At 37.8% G+C, this 21,178-nt stretch overlaps 1 protein-coding gene across 7 annotated transcripts in view; it reads right to left on the bottom strand.

Moving 5' to 3' along the window:
• Positions 1-3,360: 3,360 nt before the first annotated feature.
• plekhg5a (pleckstrin homology domain containing, family G (with RhoGef domain) member 5a) overlaps positions 3,361-21,178 on the bottom strand; it is a 41,182-nt gene continuing 23,364 nt past the window's right edge. For 6 of the 7 annotated variants that reach the window (XM_058790941.1, XM_058790942.1, XM_058790940.1 and 3 more), the window contains 13 exons: positions 20,687-20,847; positions 12,884-13,075; positions 11,729-11,890; positions 10,993-11,088; positions 10,554-10,754; positions 9,979-10,089; positions 9,585-9,734; positions 8,743-8,880; positions 8,488-8,607; positions 8,091-8,339; positions 7,878-8,008; positions 5,967-6,944; positions 3,361-4,799 (listed from right to left, as the gene is read on the bottom strand). In XM_058790941.1, coding sequence (XP_058646924.1) covers positions 4,790-4,799; positions 5,967-6,944; positions 7,878-8,008; positions 8,091-8,339; positions 8,488-8,607; positions 8,743-8,880; positions 9,585-9,734; positions 9,979-10,089; positions 10,554-10,754; positions 10,993-11,088; positions 11,729-11,890; positions 12,884-13,075; positions 20,687-20,847 — 2,699 coding nt within the window. In that variant the 3' untranslated portion in view covers positions 3,361-4,789. Of the gene's footprint in view, positions 4,800-5,966; positions 6,945-7,877; positions 8,009-8,090; positions 8,340-8,487; positions 8,608-8,742; positions 8,881-9,584; positions 9,735-9,978; positions 10,090-10,553; positions 10,755-10,992; positions 11,089-11,728; positions 11,891-12,883; positions 13,076-18,136; positions 19,005-20,686; positions 20,848-21,178 lie in introns of those variants that run through there. The other variant, XM_058790946.1, reaches the window with a different exon arrangement.

The raw sequence follows: 21,178 nt of genomic DNA, 5'->3' as shown, positions 1-21,178 counted from the left end.
ACTTCAATAGCGCACATTTCTCTAGGTTAACATCATATTGAGCGGCCATGTAAAGTTGCTACTACATACATCTTTCAGATGAAAAGCCATATTTGAGGAAGATGACCAGCCGTTAACGATCTGTCCCTCACAGACTGCGTCATTCACTTACATTTACATTTAGTCATTTTGCAGACGCTTTTATCCAAAGCGACTTACAATTTGGGGAACACATGAAGCGATTCATCTTGAAGAGGCAATCCGACAAAGGAAGTGCTTGTAACACCAAGTCTCAGGCATTGTTTAAATAAGTACAAGCTAGCAAGGGAAGGAATAAATAAGGAGAAAGAGTTTGTTTTTTTTTGTTGTTTTTTGTTGTTTTTTTATTATTATGTGTAGGTTGAAGTCAAGTAGTGTCGAAAGAGATGAGTTTTCAGCTGTTGCTTGAAGATTGACAGGGATCCAGTACTCCGAATATGGGTGGGAAGATCATTCCACCAGCCAGGAATGGTGAACGAGAATGTTCTGGAGAGTGATTTTGAGCCTCTTTGTGATGGTACCACGAGGCGTCGCTCACTAGCAGATCTCAGACTTCTGGAGGGGATGTAGATTCTTAATAGTGAATGCAAGTAGGTGGGTGCTGAGCCTGTGGTTGTTCTATGAGCAAGCATCAGTGTCTTGAACTTGATGCGAGCTGCGATTGGTAGCCAATGCAATGAGATAAAGAGAGGTGTAACATGGGCTCTTTTGGGTTCCTTGAAGACCAGTCGTGCCGCCGCATTCTGAATCATTTGTAGAGGTTTGACTGTGTTTGATGGATGTCCAGCCAGAAGAGCATTGCAGTAGTCCAGCCTAGAAATGACAAGGGCCTGGACAAGAAGTTGTGCAGCATGCTCTGTCAGAAAGGGCCTGATCTTTCTGATGTTGTGTAGTGCAAACCTGCAAGATCGAGCAGTCTTTGCAATGTGGTCTTTGAAGGTCAGCTGGTCATCAAAGATTACACCAAGATTTCTGACCGAAGTTGATGGGGTAATTGTTGATGAACCTAACTGGATCGTGATGTCATGCTGTAGAGTTGGAGCGGCAGGAAAGACAAGAAGCTCAGTCTTTGCCAGGTTGAGCTGGAGGTGATGTTCTTTCATCCATGCCGAGATGTTAACCAGCCACACCAAAGCATACAGGAGGAGAGCGAGACAGGGCAACTAGAATTGAGTTCAGAATTAAAATATACAGTTTATAGTTTATTTATATAAAAGGTATAGTTGTGTATAAAGTTGGGTATCATTACTATTCCCGGTCCTGCCCACTCCCGATGATATTTTTTCTTGTCCTGTCCCAATCTCGTGATTCGTAGCGATTTTGTTTTCCATCCCGAGGGATTCCCGAAAAAATGTCAGCCTCTATTTTACATGTCTCACTTATTTAACACACCTGATTCAGATCATGAGCTCGTTAGAAAAGGGCTCCATGAATGAACTGTGCTCTGACTGACATGGTCCTCCGTACACGGAACATTAATTCACAGATTTACACTACTTCCTGTCACTGTAAGTCAGTATTTTCTCTATTTCTGGGCCTCTTCCAGGTCTAGTTGCAGTTTCTATTGTTTTTTTTAAATCCTGAAGGATTTACAGAAATGTTAGTACACTGTTGACAGTGAAAGTTACTGCAGTACTTCAGAGTGTACAACATAGTTTGCAAGTGGTTGTGTATTATTAATTTTCAGTAATTTCACTCACTCACTATTAATGTTAAAAAGACTAAATTTTCCAAATAAAGTAAAGAACTAATGTAGGCCTAAGACTGTAGGTGAAAAAGTTATGTATGGGCTACAGTATATATATATATATATATATATATATATATATATATATGTATATGTGTGTAAATTTGGTAAGAAATGATTAGTTATCATTCATTTTTAAGTAAAAGTGTTATTTAGAAGCATATTGGCTCATCTATGGTAGTAATATATGGCACCTCTAATGGTTCGACAAATGTGCTATAAAGCTTCTTATCTTTAAGAATATGTGCCATATAGTACCAAATGAGGTGTCCCTATGATTTAAAAGCCAAAGAACCACTGTTGAACACCATTTTTGAGAAAAAGTGGTATATGGCACCTCTGGTTCTACATAGCACCATTTGACAATGGTGCTATATAGCACCTGTAAAAATAGGTGCTAAATAGCACTAAAAGTGGTTCCCCTATGATTACAAGCCAAAGAACCGCTTTTAGTGCTATATAGCACCAATTTTTAATTTTTTTATTTTAGAGTGTACCCCTGAGATTTTAAAATAAATATTTCAATAATTATCACATTTGCATGTTCACGGTTTCTTTGCAGTTGATTAATGATCACATGGCATGCAGGTAAATAAAAATATTTCATCTTTTTTAGAAGGCTAAGTGTTTTATGTAAAACAAAGTCTATAGAAATACAAAGATGGAAGTTTGGGCTTAAATCCAATTGAGATGCTGTGTCATGACCTTAAATCAGGGGTCACCAAACTTGTTCCTGGAGGGCCGGTGTCCTGCACAGTTTAGCTCCAACCCTAATCAAACACACCTGAACCAGCTAATTAAGGCCTTGCTTGGTATACTTGAAACTTCAAGGAAGGTGTGTTGAGGCAAGTTGGAGCTAAACTCTGCAGGACACCGGCCCTCCAGGACCGAGTGTGGTGACCCCTGCCTTAAACAGTTCATTCATGCTCGAAAACCCTCCAGTGTGGCTGAATTAAAACAATTCTGCAAAGAAGAGTGGCCAAAATTCCTCCACAGCGACGTGAAACACTCATAGCCAGTTATCACAAACGCTTGATTGCTGTGAAGGGGGGCACAATCAGTTATTAGATTTAGGGGTAATTGCTTTTTCACATAGGGCCAGGCAGGTTTGGACAACTTTTTCCCTTAATAAATGAAATCGTCATTTCAAAACTGCATTTTGAATTTACTCAGGTTATCTTTGTGTAATATTACAATTTATTTAATCTGAATCTTTTAAGTGTGACACATGCAAAAAAAATAAAAACAGGAAGGGGCAAAAAACTTTTCAGTTGTATGGCCTACCATATCGACAGAGACATGTGGTGTAAAACCTGATAATAATTAGTGAAGGTGGCCCCAGTCGCTTTTTCATCAGGGTGTTGGTGCTGTGTTTACAGGCGTTGCTCACAGCATGGCTATGAACCACAGTGCAGACTCAGCTCCCGCAATGAGCAATAAAACTCTGGGGTAACAAACACTCAAGACTCTGCTAACAATCCAAAGATGCTCTGCCAGCAAAGAGAGGAGGGACAAGTATTACTACAGTTAGGCTACTTAAGGCTATAAAGTTGTGGAAGCAGATTCTTCATACTGAAAATGAATTGTCATAACTGATATAGCACGTGGCACATTTATTTCTAAACATTATACCTTATTTCTAAACATAGTGCCTAAGAGGATTTTACATCTCGGCCTGTTCATAATTGGGTTTACATAAAAATGATGATGATGGAAAAATAGGTTGCATAACCATCTCTCCATCAGCTGTACAAACATATGAAATCAAAGACTTAAAGTAGATATTTGCTGCCACCTTGTGGATCACTGGAATAGGCTATTCCAATTTTATATTTGACAGCTCAACAGTTATGATCCTGTAGTCTTTCCTCACTGCACTCTATAACAATGTTGCTTGAAAAGGTTACAAAATGAAAAATAGGCACATATTGTAAATTAAACATGATCAAGGTGAGACAAGGAGCATTCAGATTTGCTTGGAGGGACATAAACATTTGAAGTCACTCTCGGCCCCCTTCTTTGTTCTGATGTTAATTTTTGGAATATCTTCTCATTAACAACAGATGATATTCATCCAGTTTCATAAATAAACAAAATGGACACATTTTGGCAGTGGATTTGGCATCTGAAGCATTTTAATTGAACGTTTGCAGTTTGAGTTTTCTCTTTAGAAGGACTGTGCAAATTTGTAACCTGTAAATATTGAAGCTACATATGTAAACTGATCAAATCCAGGCATAAGTCATGGATTCAGCCCTTATTTTGATGTCGAAAGACAAATCAGAGACAGTGCTAACCATTCAAATAGCAAAAAGAAACAACAATCAAAAGGCATCAACAATAAGGATATTTTCTACAAAACAAAGCAGGTTCAATAAATACCATATTTACAGAACACTGAAAAAAACAAATGCATGCAAGTTGATTATTGTGGCGAAGCAAAAGTAGTCCACGGTTGTTCTTTTTTTTGACTTTTTTTCATATCAAGTGTGACTCAGTAAATTCCTACAACCTAAAAGAGTAAATCTATTTTAGGCGTTTCAGGAGCTACATCATCTAGCATTGCAAAAAAGCCCTTAGGACTCAGAGGTCAAATGAAATGACTGGAATTAAGAGTGCTTTAGAGTTTATATTCATACTTTTTTGTGAAAACAGACCTCCACAGGGCAGTAACGCATGGAGTAGAGGTTAAATGTTCTCGTGTCCCACAATGTCCCTTTTACTCTGCAAAAGCCCTGACTGGTGCATCGTTAAATAAAAATCTGACTCAAGTCTCTCTTTTTCAGACAGGTATTATACAAAATGAACGTCTTTGTATATATGACCTTTTAACATCATATTCAATATTAAATTAGAGAATTATGATCATGGCTTTTAACTGAGAGTTCCACAGCGTTCTGCCTGTTTGTATTTGAGTCACTGAGTTGTACGTCCTCTTGGGTACAGATGTAGTCTTGGACCAAAGACTTGGTTTAAGTCCCACCAATAGACCAGCTAATGGCTTCAGCTTCGTTTACTCAAACATTAAACTTCCCTAGAGAAACAGAGAGAAACAGAAAAATGTTAATGTAAATAGCAAATTTATAATATATCTGTGATGTGACATAATTTATATAATTTCAAAGCAACTGCCTAGCATTTCATAACAACAGATCATCACTCAAACATAAGGGAACAATTAGAGACCTTCCACAAGGTAAAAAATAGATACAATACATGGAAAATGTGAACAACTCAGGATTCTAAATCCAGTTATTCTCACTGAAGGTCCAATTCTCTAATAACTCTGGGTGGAGACTGAGATTATTAGATAAAAGACCCCCGGGACAAAAGCGCTGGATGTTGAAATGCCAACTTCCCATGAAGGCTAGACAATAGGGGCTTGGCTATCCTGTGCCTGCCTGACTGAGATCAGTGCGTCTCACCCTATTAAAAGCTATATCAGAAGAGCACATTGTCTTCAAATGGGCTGAGTACACACTGATGGCTAATGGCGTGCCACAATCTTTGGAGAACATTAACAATGAGGAGGACACGCTGTGCGAGCATGTCCGGACAATGAGGGAGAGTTCTGTAACAAAGTGCAGGAACAAATTGTCAGCAAGCTATTAGAGAGAAGACAAGAGTTCGAGGGGTACATACTAATGCCTAGTGTTGTTGACATCTTTTTATAGCAAGTTTATAACAATGGCTAATTTACCATGTGCAGTTGGTGAAGAAAGACAAGTGCTAAGCAACATGTTTGAACTGCAACTTGCTTGTTACTTTCTATTCGTCAAAAGGTACCTAAAAATATAGTTTCCACAAAATATTATACAGCAGTATTAATAAAAATATTGCTTTGAATATTAATGTTTTTAATATTAATAAAAAAAGAATTGTTTCTTGCAACAGCAACAAATGAAGACTGAAATAATGACTGCTGAAATTTCAGCTTTGCCATCACAAGAATAAAAAAACATTTTAAAATACATTAAAACTGAAAAAAAAAAAAATTATTTTAAATTGTAAAAATATTTGCCACTGACAACTGGGGATATCAGTATTCTTAATTGTCATGAAAATAATGTCACAGTGGAAAAATACCTTAAAATAGGCTCTCTTTGTGCAAAATAAATAAAATGTATTATATATTATATTTATGAAAAGCATTGTTTTTATATTATACATTATAATTTGGAGTGAAATATTGTAGACTTACGATGCTGTCAGTGTTGAATTGAGCACCATGGTAGCACGTATCCTGTGCAACTGAGCCACCGTCAGTTTCTTATGCTGCTGATGTGGCTGCTGGGATAGCACCAAGTCACTCTTTTCCTCCAGACCACCAGAGAGCGGTGTCTCATTCTCTTTAGTCTCACAGTCCACCTCGCCATTGGGGCAGCTGAGGGTCCTTTGCACGTGCCTGGCCTCTGCTCTCCTAAGCGTGTTGGTCAGCTTGCTCGACAGTGCTTTGGGGTCTTCACGGAAGTCTTCCTCGTCCGACTGGAATTGCTCTGTGCTGTGAGACGTCTGTTCGGCGAGGTGTGTCAAGCTCTTGCTGACGTTGTTCCTGCCAGAGGGACAGCGAGGAGCTGTGAGGCATTGAAGCAGGTCATCCTCGGAGCGTGACCTGAGGGCAAAGTACTGCAGGTAGTCTGGACGGGGCTGGACGGGCGAACGGCGCCGCAGTGTATGCGAGCGACAACCCGGGGCCTGAGACATCCCTGAAAAATCATCCTTCTCATTGTTTGCATGGCCATCTGAAACGAAGGACTCATTTACAGTAATCTGAGAGCCATTCCAGGTTATTGAATCCTCCTCATCACCATCTTCATCATCCTCAAATGCCTCTTCTTCCTCCCCAGCATCGGTCTCTTCTCCCTCGCTCTGGCAAACCGCTCCCTTTAAGTCTAGCTCTGCGATCAGGGACTGAGGCGAGAGAGTTCCGTATGCACTGTCGATAGAAAGAGAGCGACTTTCTGGATCCATGTCCGTGGCAACCAAATCACTCAGACCTTCCAGAGTTTTGCTGTCATTAGTAGAGAAGGAATCCCGCAGGCTTGATGAAGACAGCAGGGAGTTTCTCAACGATGCAGTCTGAACGGTCGACAAGGACCCAAGCTCATCCGTTTCTTCCATAGCAACCACAGAAAGAGTTTCTGTGGAGCCATCAGAGTGACTTGGTGAAAGAGAGAGGCTGTTGGAAAAGAAAAATCAATATTTATTAGACTGCTGGATGTACTTTGATCTTTCAATAAACATACTGTGTCATTTAAGAAAAGGTCATGCTAAGATTGTGATAGTGATCCTGATTCGCATTTCTTCATGATGATTTCTTTTTCATATTTCATATATTCATTTCATATACTGTATCATATATTTCATTTATATATTCATATATATGTTACATATATTAATAATGTAATAATATCAGACCATCTAACACTAGAGTTAAAAAAAATTGACCCTCTAACACTTGCACTCTCTATTCTATTTCTATTCTACTACTTGTTTTTTATTTTAAAAATGGACCCTAACACTAGCGTTCTCTATTTTTTTTCTATTCTTTTGACTTGTTTTCTTTTTACTTATTTAAAAAATTACCCTCTAACACTTGCACTGTCTATTCTATTTCTATTCTACTACTTGTTTTCTTTGCATTTAAAAAATGGACCCTCTAACACTAGCATTCTCCATTCTTTTTCTATTCTTTTGACTCATTTTCTTTTTACTATAAAAAAATTACCCTCTAACACTACAGTTCTCTATTCTTTTTCAATTATTCTGATTTGTTTTCTTATTTATTTTTTCTTTTTATTATAGCTTTGGATAAAAGCGTCTGTTAAATGACTAAATGGAAATATATATTTAGGAATACTTAATTATATGAATTACACAAATTACTAATGTATTAATACATATTACCTTTTTAAAAATATGTTTATATTCATTCAAGCAAGAAAGATATATTTTAATCATTATTTATTTACATTTTAAGTTATGCATTTTACATTTTTTTCTAAAATGGCTTACACTGCACGGTCTTGTTAGCGCCATGCTGTACTGTTTGAGCTACAGGAATAATCTACATGCACTATACAGTACATAAGGAACACTTTATATACAGTACCTCTTGCCTAGCGGCTCTCTGTGCTGTAGTGACGGAGAGCTGGAGGTGGACATGCTGCTTTCCGTCTCATCCTCATCCCTGTCATCTGTGTCATCTCTCTGGGACTCGGAGTGAAGTCTCTGGAGCTGGTTCTGCATGGGGAAACTCTTCATATTAAAACCAGCAATTGTTTAAGTAACCAACGGTCAGTAACCAAAAGGTTAATTCTAATACCTGTGCATTGTAAATGGCCTCAATCCAGCTGCGGCTCTGAGTGCCACTGTTGGCCTGAAAGCAGTAGGAGGCCACGGCACAGCGAAACTCGTTGAGGTAGATAAGGAGGAAGCTTCCTGGGTCTTTCAGCTCTCGGCACACCACGTTATGGATGACGAGAGGCTGGCGGATCACCTTCACTTTCTCCACACGCTTCACCGACTTCGTAATCAACAGAACGTCAGTGAACAGGAAACAGTACACATCCATCTGTCAGGAAAAAGGAGTTAATGGAGACCAGTGAGAAGCTTTTAGACAACTATCGGCTGTTAGTTAAAAATATATTTTTTTTACTAAAGTGCACTCAGAAATGCTGGCTCTGTTTCTTCGTGTAACAAATATAAAGAGGAAATCATACCCTGCTCTCTTTACCCTCTTTCATCTTCAGAACTCCCTCAAGGAGCAGCTGACGAGTCTCTTCAGGTGGAGCGCCCATGACTGGAGCGGTCAGGTCAAAATTATTGTATTCCCTGAGGATCTGAAGGATCAATGCACACACAATGGATGGTTATAGAGACACTTAGCAGATCTGGAGTTGCTACTTGTTTCTTCAAGATCTCATATAATCCGTGCAACATTCTGAAGATAGTGACTCGTAGTTTATGCGTCTCACCCTCTCCACCTCCTCGCTGGCCCCCTCCACAGCCTCATACGCCTCTATACGTCCAGCGATGGCAGCCAGCTTCTGTTTTTCCTCCCTTTGTCTCATTTGTGAGTCCACACTGTTAATGAAGCATTCAACAGCAGCCACCTGACCACAAAAACAAATATTTATGGGTCACATCACAGAAATATTATTAATATTTACTATTCTGTCAATACACAAAGATAATAGACAATAAAATATAGAAAATTATATATATATTTCATAAGACTGAATACTACCATTTTGGTCTCGAGTGTACTGTATTTAGTGGCAATATATATATATATATATATATATATAATTTGCAAGTTCATTTGTTTATTTGTTCATTACAGATAACTCCGTTTTTAACAATTCTCAAAAATCATGTTTTTTCATTGTGCATTCCAATTAATCTCAATCAAACTGCAGTTGGGCTGTTTTGATTAGGTTCAAAAATAACAAAACAATACAGCTAACTAACACAATAAAAACATGATAACATAATAACAAAACATGAGTTATCTGTTTTTGTAAATAAACTCTTCATATATATATATATATATAATTTTTTACTTTAAACTTTTACCAGGTTAAAATTCCTTTATTTCATTTTTTCCCCCCAAGAATTTAAATGTGGTCTTAGACATCTGAATATTTCACAATATTATTGTGATTATTATATAATTCAATACAATTTGGCATGGACTGGCAGTCCCAAAACCCTCTAGTTTGAATACACTATTGTAAACAACATTAAAATAAACAATTTACTACTGAACAATGTGTGCATGTGCTCTACTGCAAATATTTTAGAAAGAATTTCTTACCATTTTGTTAAGGGCCTCACGAGTTGGCTGGTCATCTGTCTTTTTCAACACGCTTTTGAGCAGCAGTGGATATTTAGTAAGTCTTTGATGAGGCTTCACCAACATGTCTGTCAGCTTCAGCCGGTTGCACTGTTTATGAGTTTCTGCCCACTACAGGATGGAAAAGTTTATTGAAAGTCTTATTTGGTGAACAATCATAAACATGCACTGACAGCACAAGCAGACCATGTCGGAGTCATAATGAGAGTGCAGTTACAATACAGATGATCCCTCATATCTTTCACATACAATAAACCTTCAGACATGCCTTTATATTTGTCCCCAGACTGAATCCATCAAAGGTTAATGTGTCTGGCTAAAGAGCAACCAGATATGGATGGTAATAATTACTCACAGTTACGTATATTCTGAAGAGTTCATTGTCTTTAAGTAAAGTGCGCATGTACTCCATACAGGCCTCTTCCTCCATGCAGTAACGGATGTAGGGCTTGAATCGGAAACCAAACTGCACATAAAAAAAACTAAATCAGGCCAGCAAAATGACGTTTAAAAATGTAGGGGCAATTTTGATAACTTGGATAAAATTGCTGAAAATCAACAAATGAGTGCCGTAAGAATGAGAGCTCAAACACTGATCAAATTTTGATTCATACAAGACAACTTTTTTTCACCAGAGAAAGCATTATGGATAGAGGACTCATATCTAAGCCGAAAGCAATGGTTTGAAGTGGAAAAATGTCTTGATGAATTTACTTCAAATATGTGGCTTTCTGTTGGACTGAAGTCATGTGGATTACTTGTAGATTATTGTTACATTTTTGGACTCTCATTCTGACGGCACCCATTCAGTGAACATACAACATATAACTCTAAAACTTCAAGGGTCTATGGATGAGTAAATTTCAGCAAATTTTCAGTTTTGGGTGAACTGTTCATTAAAGTCTTGACAAATGATATACAGACACTCACAGTGCTGAAGCCCTGATGTAGTTCAGTGGGGTTGATCACTGATCTTTTCTGTCTGGCTTTCTCTAGCGCCGGCAACATGACCTCAGCCCACAGGGATGTGTGCAGTTGCACAATGTCCTGAATGTTACTGAAGAGGCGCACAGGTTCGACTTCACTTAGTAAACCACTCTCCTGCAGGTTCAGCAGGCCACACAGAAACAGCTGGTGAAAGAGGAAGAGATTCTGATTATACCGTGCTATAAAGTTTCACATATAATCTGTCACAAGACACATAAAAGTACCATAAATGCTGAAGTCAATGAGCACCTGACAAGATTAATATTATAAATTCCTCTCGTGGCCTTGTTGAAGACAACGAGACCTATTTCAATAGCATTTTCACACACATTTGTGTAGATACTAAGATAATGTACTGAAGTAAACATCAGCGGGCTCTTACATCAGTAATGACGTGCAGTTTCTTGATGTAGTCTGACTCTGTCTGCAGCAGCTCCCATATGGCCTCTTGCTGATGGCACTGACGTCTGGTTAAAATCTACAAGAAAAAAACAAAAACATGTAAAAACACTAGATTTTGCATGAACATAAAAGCATGACTCTCTATTCATCGATGAATCCAGAAAAAATGTAAACATTAATAATAAGAAGAGATGTTTCTTGAGTATCAAATCAGCATATTAGAATAATTTATATTGTACAGTTTGAACAAAGCTATACAGTGAGTTGTGTGGTCATGACAAAACATTGGCTGTTTGGTCTCATTTTGTGAAAAGAAAGTTGGGTCATTGAGAGTAAATTATGCTTATTTGTCAGGCTAACAATAGTTTTGGGAGTTGACTGATCTGTCAGAAACTTAGAGTGACAGTGTAGTGTTGATTTTGCTTAAGAATAAAAAAGCACTGTTTTGTTACTGTAGTTACTTCTAGAAAATTGATTACAACAAGAGCAATAAAACATCCATCTGCATGACAGTGAAGGCCTAACACCAAAACATGAATGGAAAAGCTGTCATAAAACCATTCATAACTGGTTATGGTCATTAACCTGACAGAATTATCATCGGACATGAAGTCATATTATGTTGATCCACAATTTATAATGGGTTATAATGTCTGAATGAAACTATGTAAAAATTCCCAAAGTGACAAAAGCAATATGCAGAGTAGTGCGTTTACCTCAGGATTGTCCAAAAGCTGCTTCCAGCTCTCTTCAAGCTCCAGGTTGGGCTCCTCTTCCCACGAGTCTCTGTGAAACGAAAGCTGCGGAGGCATCTTGGGTAATCCAAACATAGTATATGAGTACAGTTTACTCTGCAGCTGTTCCACACGATCACACTCCTGAGAAGAGAAATTTAAATATTTATGAGTTTGTTTGAATAAAATAAAATAAAAGTAAATAAATAAATAAAAATCCCAGTTAAAACAAAAATCAATCATTTTAAATGCTACAAGTTGATTTAGACATCAGACCATTAAAATTGATAAGCGTTTTTTTTTTAAATGTGTTTTTATTTTCTTAGGGCTTTTAAAGATTAACTTGAAGTAGGCATTACATGATGGTTTGAAGTTAATCAAAAATAAAAAACATTCTGACAAATAAATTAAATATTTAATACCATCAGATAATGATATGGTACTGATACATTGTGCATCCCAAGCATAACGAAATATTAAAAATAACAACAATTGAAAAATACTGTATTTATTTTACCCCATTATGTTAAAGGGATAGTTCACCCAAAAATTTCAAAAACAATTCTGTCATATTAGACACAATATGCTTACTCATATATTAGACACAATATGATTACTCATATCAACACTATGGTTTATTGTTTTTAGTATGGAGTAAATCTCAAGGCACATTTAATGATCTCATAAGCAGTGGTCACCATTAAGCAGGCATTGTTGTCCATACCGGACCAACGTCAAGCTATTATGTGATTTTTACAAGAGTGACACAGAGAGGAAAAGAGCCCAGTCTGAGCTTTAACCCCAACTTTACACTCCCGAGCCAGAAAGGGTGTCAACCAACCTAAATCTCTAGGGTATGCTAACAAAAACACACCAAAGGTCCTGCACGTGAGGGAAAACTGAGTGTGGACTTATAGGAAAAGTCTACTTGTACATTTTTCCTGTTTTTGGTTGGCCAATTTCACCCTTAAGTGGTGCAATACTTTAACAAATTGTTATCTCTTCCTTAGTGGTTACACGCTCACTCAAGTGTGAAATGCAGAAAGCTAGCCAAGAATATGTAAGTGCTTGTTTTGCATACTAGAAAGTGCCTTGCACGTGTAAAACAACAACCCTTGGATGCTCACAGATGCTCACCTTCCCAAGAGAGCCGTTTCCTGAGTTGGAACTGAAGAGGCCACTGAATCGGCTGGCAGCACGGTTCCTCCAGCGGTCTGTACCCGTTATAGATCCAGGGAGAGAACCGCTCAACTGGGATACAGAGTCTTGACTGGGGGCGCTGGCATCGCCCAGAAACTCCGGCATGTTCTTTCGCCGACGCGCTTGACCCTGTCACAGACAGAGAATGAGAAAAAGACAAAAATAAGAAACAGGAAAAATTAACCGAGACCAGTGTTTGAATTGAGGCAGGGGCTGGGGTGGTCCTGGACAAAACCAAAAGAACAAAAAGAACACAAAAGAGAACATTTTTTTTTACTAAATTTGACATGTGCCTTTATTAACTTCTGATCACCTTTAGGAAAAAACACAGACAAATATTAATTAAACAATAACAACGAATATTTTAAAATTATTTTAAAAAATGTATTATCTATCTATTTTTATTCATTATTATTTATCATTAATTATAAATTTTAATAATAAATTATTTAAAAATGTAAATATATAATGAATTTTATATATATATATATATATATATATATATATATATATATATATATATATATATATATATATATATATATGTATGTGTGTGTACGTTTTTGTGAGAAGTCAGGACATATTACGCATTTGTATAATGACAAAGGTATGACATAGGTATTACAAGGTGAAGGTGACATCTCAGGACATTGACCCATGTCCCCACTTTTCAAAACGCTTATAAATCACACAGAGTGAGGTTTTTTTGGGGAAAGTTGAAATGCACAGTCTCCTGTAAGGGGTAGGTTTAGGTGTAGGGTTGGTGTAGGGCAATAGCACATACAGTAAGTACACTATAAAAACCATTAAGCCTATGGAATGTCCCCACTTTTCACAAAAACTAACGTGTGTGTGTGTGTGTGTTATTCGGATGTTTGCCCTATACAGCATGATTGTTTTTCGGTTGATTATTTACACACTTTTAGTTACTTTATTAATCTGTGGAACAAATTAACTTCTGATCACCTTCAGGAAAAAAATGACACTTTTACTTTTAGAACAGCAAACAAAACACAGACAAGCTGAATAAATCAACAATGTAGCAATAGTCATAGAGGAAACACTTCTGTCAAACAATCTTTGACAACAAGTCAAAGCAGCCACCTTTTGTGAAATCGTCAGCCTTAACTGTGGAATTTTAAGTGTCAGACATAGCCTGGCTCTGACAGGTAAGGAAGTGCATAAACACTCAGGACATTTATACATAAACAAAGACAGGCCTGTTCTCAGACAATCTCTGTACGTTCAGGGACATCTTTCACCTGAGGATGGGACGACACATGTGTGTTAAAAAGAAAAAAAAACTCTGTTGACCTTAGGGCGCACATTCAGCTGTCAACAGGTGAAAAGGCCATCTGGGTTTTGCCAACATTCTCTGCTCAGAAAGGTTAAAGCATTAGAGACCTGACTGACAAGAAACATCGAACCCTGTGACCCGAGCCAGCGAGAGGAACCCTACGGCAACAACAGGAAAAGAGGCAAGGCATGTCTCGGAAAACAGGGGAAAGGCTTTTCCCTGTTCACGACAATGGAAAGAAATGAAGAATGCATGAGTGTAACGGGGAAAGCCACTCGGTGTCCCTCGGGGCTCATTACTTGGACATTGTGTTCTGATGATGCCTTTCTTTTCAATGGGTTAAAAACAAACCTGGCATTTTTCGTCAGAGAAATATCTTGAAGATCTTTAGGCCAATTCATTCGTCAGTGTTCTGTGCCAATGCCAATGTTTCTTAACAGACAGAATGTTCTGTGCCCAAGATGGTCCTCATGATGAAGACAAAAGGAGATTTGTTGCTTACCCAGATCGATAAACATTTCTAGATCAACTCAATATGTTCTTAGCTTTGATCAGAGAAATTCACTTACCAGATCTCTGAAAAGCAATGCTCCCCTACTTGCTGCATTTGACAGACCATACTGGTTGCAGAAAACTAATTAAAATCATCCTTCAAAGATGACAAGCTGACATTGTCCTGCTCCTTGTTCATCCAGAGAACCTGTTTTACTCATTTGTTTGGTCGGTTTCTCTCTGAAGAACACAAGTCAACATTGCGCCTTGACAGCATGTGATGATATTATATTATTATATTTCCAAGCGCTATCACAGAGACCTCTGTATATCCATAACACTACCAAAAAAGTCGATTTTGGCTCATCCGCTAATAAAATCTCTTTTAAAACGAGTACAAAACCATTATATTTGTAATGTTTATTAAGAGATGTGGTAGTTTGATTAAAAAGAGCAACACAAGCGCTGCAGGCAACATTTTTTCCTGTCAATTCTCAGACAGACGCTCTTTGAACATTCATATTTGATTAAAAATGGTTTATATGAACCATGCAGACAAAGCCAAATTGTCAAACACAGAAGACAAGCAATAATAAGCTCACCGTAGATGTCAGAGGCATTTCCAAGGCAGTCCACAGCATTGCACGGCATCAAAAGAGAGCCAGGCCCATGCTGCTCCCAGAATCAATCTCCTACAACCTGCTTCCCTCTTGCACCCTCACAAACGCTACATTGATGTCAAAGGACTAGTGCATTCAAATCCACTTCTACAGGCTTGTCGGCTTGCGCGTATGTGTGTGTGCGAGTGAACCTGAAGGAGGCTGAGAGGACTGAACCGTAGACCGCTGCATTGCTGAGGAGGGCTGGCCGGGTGTCATAGTAACTGCAGAATCCTGCCCTCCTATTGTATGAGCAGGAAGAGAGGGGAAAGGAGCAGGGGAGGAGGAGCTCCTTCTGCTACCTCAGCTACCTCAAACAACCGATCCTAGCAGCGGCTCGCTGCTTTCAAATCAACAGCACTGAACGAGTGTCATGAGCAGACTGCAAAACAGTGTTTATTGCACATCTGCTGTGAATGCAGATGGTGAAAGAGAATATCAGTACTGGGCACCCTACGGCTGCTTGATGTATGTGGCACAGATAGCATGCATTTTATGAAACAGCACAGAGTTTTTAAATGTGCAAAAATACTGAAATATATTGTCTGAATCAGTTTGGTAGGACAAATTGGTCATTGATTGAGCCAGTATTGCCATGACAGGATAATTCATACAAAAATTTCCTCACCCTAACATTGTTCCAAATATGTATATAAGAAGATATTTTGAAAAATGTACGCGTGTTATATTTTTGGTCCATACAATTAAATGCCATTTGATATCGTTTTGGACCCCATTGCCTTTATTTGTACTCTCTTAAAGGGATAGTTCACCCAAAAATGAAAATTTCTGTCATTAATTACTCACCCTTGTGTCGTTCCAAACCCATAAGAACTTTCATTCATCTTCTGAACACAAAGTATCGGTAAGATATTTTGAATGAAATACGAGAGCTTTCTGAACAACCAAGTTCAAGGCCCAGAAAGGTAGTAAGGACATCATTAAAATGTGTGACATCAGTGGTACAACCTTAATTTTATGAAGCTACGAGAATACTTTTTGTGTGCAAAGAAAACAAAAATAACAACTTTATTCAACAATTTCTTCTCTTTCGTGTCAGTCTCCACCGTCATTCACAAGAGTACCGCTCTTTTTCATAGCAGAGGAATGCACACGCATACTTTCGTGAACGTGCAAAGAATTCTGACATGGAAGTCGTTATTTTTGTTTTATTTGCGCACAAAAAATATTCTCGTAGCTTCATAAAATTAAGGTTTAAGCACTGATGTCACATGGACTATTTTAATGATGTCCTCACTACCTTTCTGGGCCTTAAACATGGTAGTTGTGTTGCTGTCTATGCAGGGTCAAGAAGCTCTTGGATTTCACCAAAAATATCTTAATTTGCTTTCAGAAGATGAACATATGTCTTATGGGTTTGTAACGGCATGAGGGTGAGTAATTAATGACAGAATTTTCATTTTTGGTTGAACTGTCCCTTTAAAAATAAAGGTTCCAAAAGGGGGTTTTCGCAGCAATTCCATACAGTAGAAGAACCGTTTTTGGTTCCACAAAGAACCGTTCAGCGGACAGTTCTCAAAAGAACCTTTTTTTTCTTAGTTCAATAATCTAAAGAACCTTTTTCTACTATAAAGAATCTTTGTGCAATGGAAAGGTTCCATGGATGTTAAAGGTCCTTTTAAGAACCTTTTTTTTTTTTTTAATAATTGTGTTCCACAGAAGAAAAAAATCATGCAGATTTGGAATGACATGATGGGTGAGTAAATGATTACAGAATTTAAATTTTGGGGTGAGTAAGACACACTTCATATAGAAAAACACTCTATTTGTTTGAACAGTGATCCGATAAGTGTTAAAAATGCACTGTGAATATAAACATGTTTGGGGTCCTGTCTTCTGAGGCACAGCACACAATTCTTCACTTTGTGAAAAATCCAAAGGTAATTTAAATGACTGTGACTAATTAGGTGCTTGCACGATTTGCATATCTGCCTAATTTGCATTTTGCTGAGAGTCTCTTTGAACTGTCCAAAACCAACACTGAGATCAGGTAAGGAAAGCAAGATGGGTACAAACTCTGCTGAGCTCTCTGTCATCCTGACAAATCTTAACAGCATACAATATGCTAATGGATACATTATGCCTATTTTATATTATATTGAAAAAATATGCAAAATAGCTGGCCATGTTGTGTTTAAAATGCATGTTATTTCGTGTATAAGCACTTTTTTGTTCATGCGATATTGCTAGCAAAACATCCATAATGTGACACCTTGAATAAATCAGTTAAGAGGTGATGAAGATGAGGCACATTTTACACATACAGAAATAAAAAAAACTTTCCAGGTTCTTTTGTACATAGTTACACTTTTACCCAGATTTACCCAGTAAGTAACACGCCTCTAATCATATGATACTGCATAAAGATAACAAGAGAGGCAGTTTAAGTTTCTATTTCCCACAATACTGACATTATGACATAAAGAAAAATCACATCAATGGTATTAATCTTATATAATATATATTAATTTAGCTATTTGGAATAATATTCCATTGTATAAAAAAGACGACTGACCATTGTCACTGTAAAAGGAATATGCAATTTATAATGAACCTTTAATTAGCCTAGCTGATATAATATCATAAAAACAGTTTAGATGCTGTCACATGAAGTACATTTGTTTAGGTTACCTGACTTGTTTTTAGAGAAAATAAACCGCAGTCTTTTCCTGAACTTAGAGGATTTCAGACCAATATTAAACGTGCATAATGCAGAAATACCTTAATCCCTTGTTTAGTATCTCCCGAGGTATGCGTATGGTTGTTAGGAGGGGTTGGTGTGGAAACAGCCATGAGGCTCAGAAGTGGCACATCTCCAGCTTCAAAGCACTGTATGCGGGCGGCCACCAGCCCCGTAGTACGAGGCCTGTGGGCATGAATCCGGGGAAGCTCATTCAGAGGACTGTAGTGGATCAGCATTCCACCTGGAACCTCTGGGAATGTTGACATGTTGGGCACATTCCATGTTCTCTGACGGAAATTTAGCATTTCCACGCTGGCACGGGTTTCACTATGTAAGAGACGTAAAGGTCCGGATGGAGTTGCTCCAGTAGATCTAGTATAAAAGATACCTCGAGAATGATTTAGTCCTCTTCAAATTTCCTGTAGTTTTGAGTCACAGTTGAAAAAAGAGACATAATGTACGATGACTATACTCAAATTCACCTCAAAACTCCTTCAAAATTAGACCAAACTTTTAACTTGCTCTTCTTTTTATTCTCTATCTTCCCGTGTTGTTCCACATGTGTATCTCTCTGCCGGTGCGTCAGTCCTGTGATACAACCTTTGACCTTGGTGCCAATGCTGATGGAAGGTGGAGCGAAAGCCACTCTGCCACTCTGTTCTGCTTTGTGCAGTCTTTCTCTGAGACGACACACTGCTGCCTCTCCAGATGGCATTATCAGGCTGTTACAGAGCTCTATCTTATCATTTCCCTATGGCTTGACAATCACTTTTATGACTAGTTGTGTAAGCCTAACTGGTTACCACACATCACGTCTGACTTCAGTACAGTTAAAGCAAACTTACAGTATCGAAACAACACTGCTGCATTATATCTTCAGAGCAAACTTAACATGTTGTTACAAATCACATCAGTCTGAGTTGAAACAGAATCGGTATGAATGAGGACTGAATGAGTACAAATACATTTTGCTGAATTTCAGAATCGAATCCAAAAAAAAAAAAAAATCAATTTATTGTAAGTTTTTTCTGTGTTTCCTCTTGGAAAATAAAAATGAAGTTGTTTACAACAAGGGGCCAGTCTTTTCCACTAATTCCACAGGATTTTCCATCAGGGACATCCCGGGTGAAATCGGTTAACCTTGTGCTCTACTGAACTGCTGATGATGCAGACAGAACTTTTGGGCAGTCACAAGGAAATAAAATCTCATGAGCTTTGAACTTTGCTCCTGTTAGATACCGTATGCAAATGCTCTATGGGAACTGGAGTGGCTGATTTCAACACGGGCCTAAAAACACATACAAAATTTCACAGGATTGAAATGTGCTGCATCAAAAGGACTTGTGTGTTTACTTTATTGGGAAGGTTTCTTTGTTTGATTTTGAGCTTGAATACTCAGGCTGGCACATGTTGCTTATGTGGAAGTCGAGTCATTTGGCGGTGCTATCAGGATTTCCGAGACACATCCCTGTATTCAAACAAACTCAACCCTGAATGTATCTCTGATTTGATCCTAAAAAAGGGTTTAGACACCTTGCAGTCACTAACTGAGAGTTATACCAGGAGTAAGTGACAGGTGGCAACACAACATTGTCATAAAACAATGATTCAAGTCATTCACAGGGTTTGCGGTAAGTGCTTAAAAAAACATTGACTTTGGAAAAACATTTACTGTAATTATGTTTTGAAAAACATATTTGAACAATGGGTGGAATTGCTAGGTTTCAGATGAGAGCAATCATAAATAATACACTCCTACAAGAACAGTAAAAAAGATGAAGGAAAGGTAACTGGATGTGATAGAAATGCTAGAATGAACGAGGGAGTGATAAATAGAGAGAGAGACTGGGGCTAATTGTCACCTTCTTTACTCCAGAGGGACATGCACTACTGATCAAAAGTTTGGGGTAAGTAGGATATTTTTTTTAAAGAAATTATTTATTTAGCAAGGATACCTTAAATTGATCAAAAGTGACAGCAAAGACTTTTACAGTGTTACAAAAAATGGTGATTTAAAATAAACGCAAATAAACTTTCTATTCATCACAGAATCCTGAAAAAATATATTAACCAGCACAACTGTTTTCAACATTAAAAATAATATGAAATGCTTATTGGGCACCAAATCAGCATATTAGAATGAATTCTGAAGGATCATGTGGCACTGAAGTCTAGAGTAATGATGCTGAAAATTCAGCTTTGCCATCAAAGGAATAATTACATTTTAAAGTATATTAAACTAGAAATTGTAATAATATGTCACAATATTACAGTTTTTTCTAGCAAAGGCAACCTTGGTAACCATAAGAGACCTCTTTCCAAAAATTAAAAAGCCCAAACTTTTGAATGGTAGTGTACACTAGCAAAAAGACAATCAAACATTTCATCTGTTAATGTCCAAGAAATAAAAACACATTGTGGGGCACACAATCACACTAAATAATGTAGGGTAAGCTTCCACCATGGAACCTGTTATTAAGGCTTTTCAATTAAATCTTAAACAGTAAAAGAAACAAAACAATTCATGAAACAAAAAAGCCCTTGTGACAAATAGCCCCGGTCTTCCCAATATAGAGAGAGTGACCTACCAGGCCAACTAGCAGGTCTGCCGCCTCTCGGCGTCCCAGAGAGCCATGCTCTGCTCGGTCAGTAGAGGAACTATGTGTGCTGGAGGACCTCATGATAGGCAGACTGAGAGAACGGGGGTCTTTCACACACCTCTCCACTCTCAGCTCCTCTCCTGGTCGAGCTGCACACAAACACACACACACACACAAACAATTGTCACTTCCGCGATTGTTATAATGCCACATGAATTTATCTAATTTCTGATACATTAACAATACAAAATTATCCAACATGGGCTATTTTATTTCCTTTGTAAGGTCAGATTGCTCTTTGGATCATTCTTAAATCATGAGATTCTAGAGAATTTTATGAGGGCCTATGTATTATTTTAACAAATATTTTTTATTGCATAAAATATTTTTCATTAGAAAACTTATAAGAAAGGCATTTCCTGGAGCTCAAACAGTTAAGCATGGTGCTGGCAACACCAAGATCATGGGTTCCATTCCCAG

The sequence above is a fragment of the Onychostoma macrolepis genome, chromosome 11 (assembly GCF_012432095.1).
Source record: "Onychostoma macrolepis isolate SWU-2019 chromosome 11, ASM1243209v1, whole genome shotgun sequence".
Taxonomy (NCBI): domain Eukaryota; kingdom Metazoa; phylum Chordata; class Actinopteri; order Cypriniformes; family Cyprinidae; genus Onychostoma; species Onychostoma macrolepis.
Note: the sequence above shows the minus strand (reverse complement) of the source record. Positions and strands in the feature narration are given on the sequence as shown.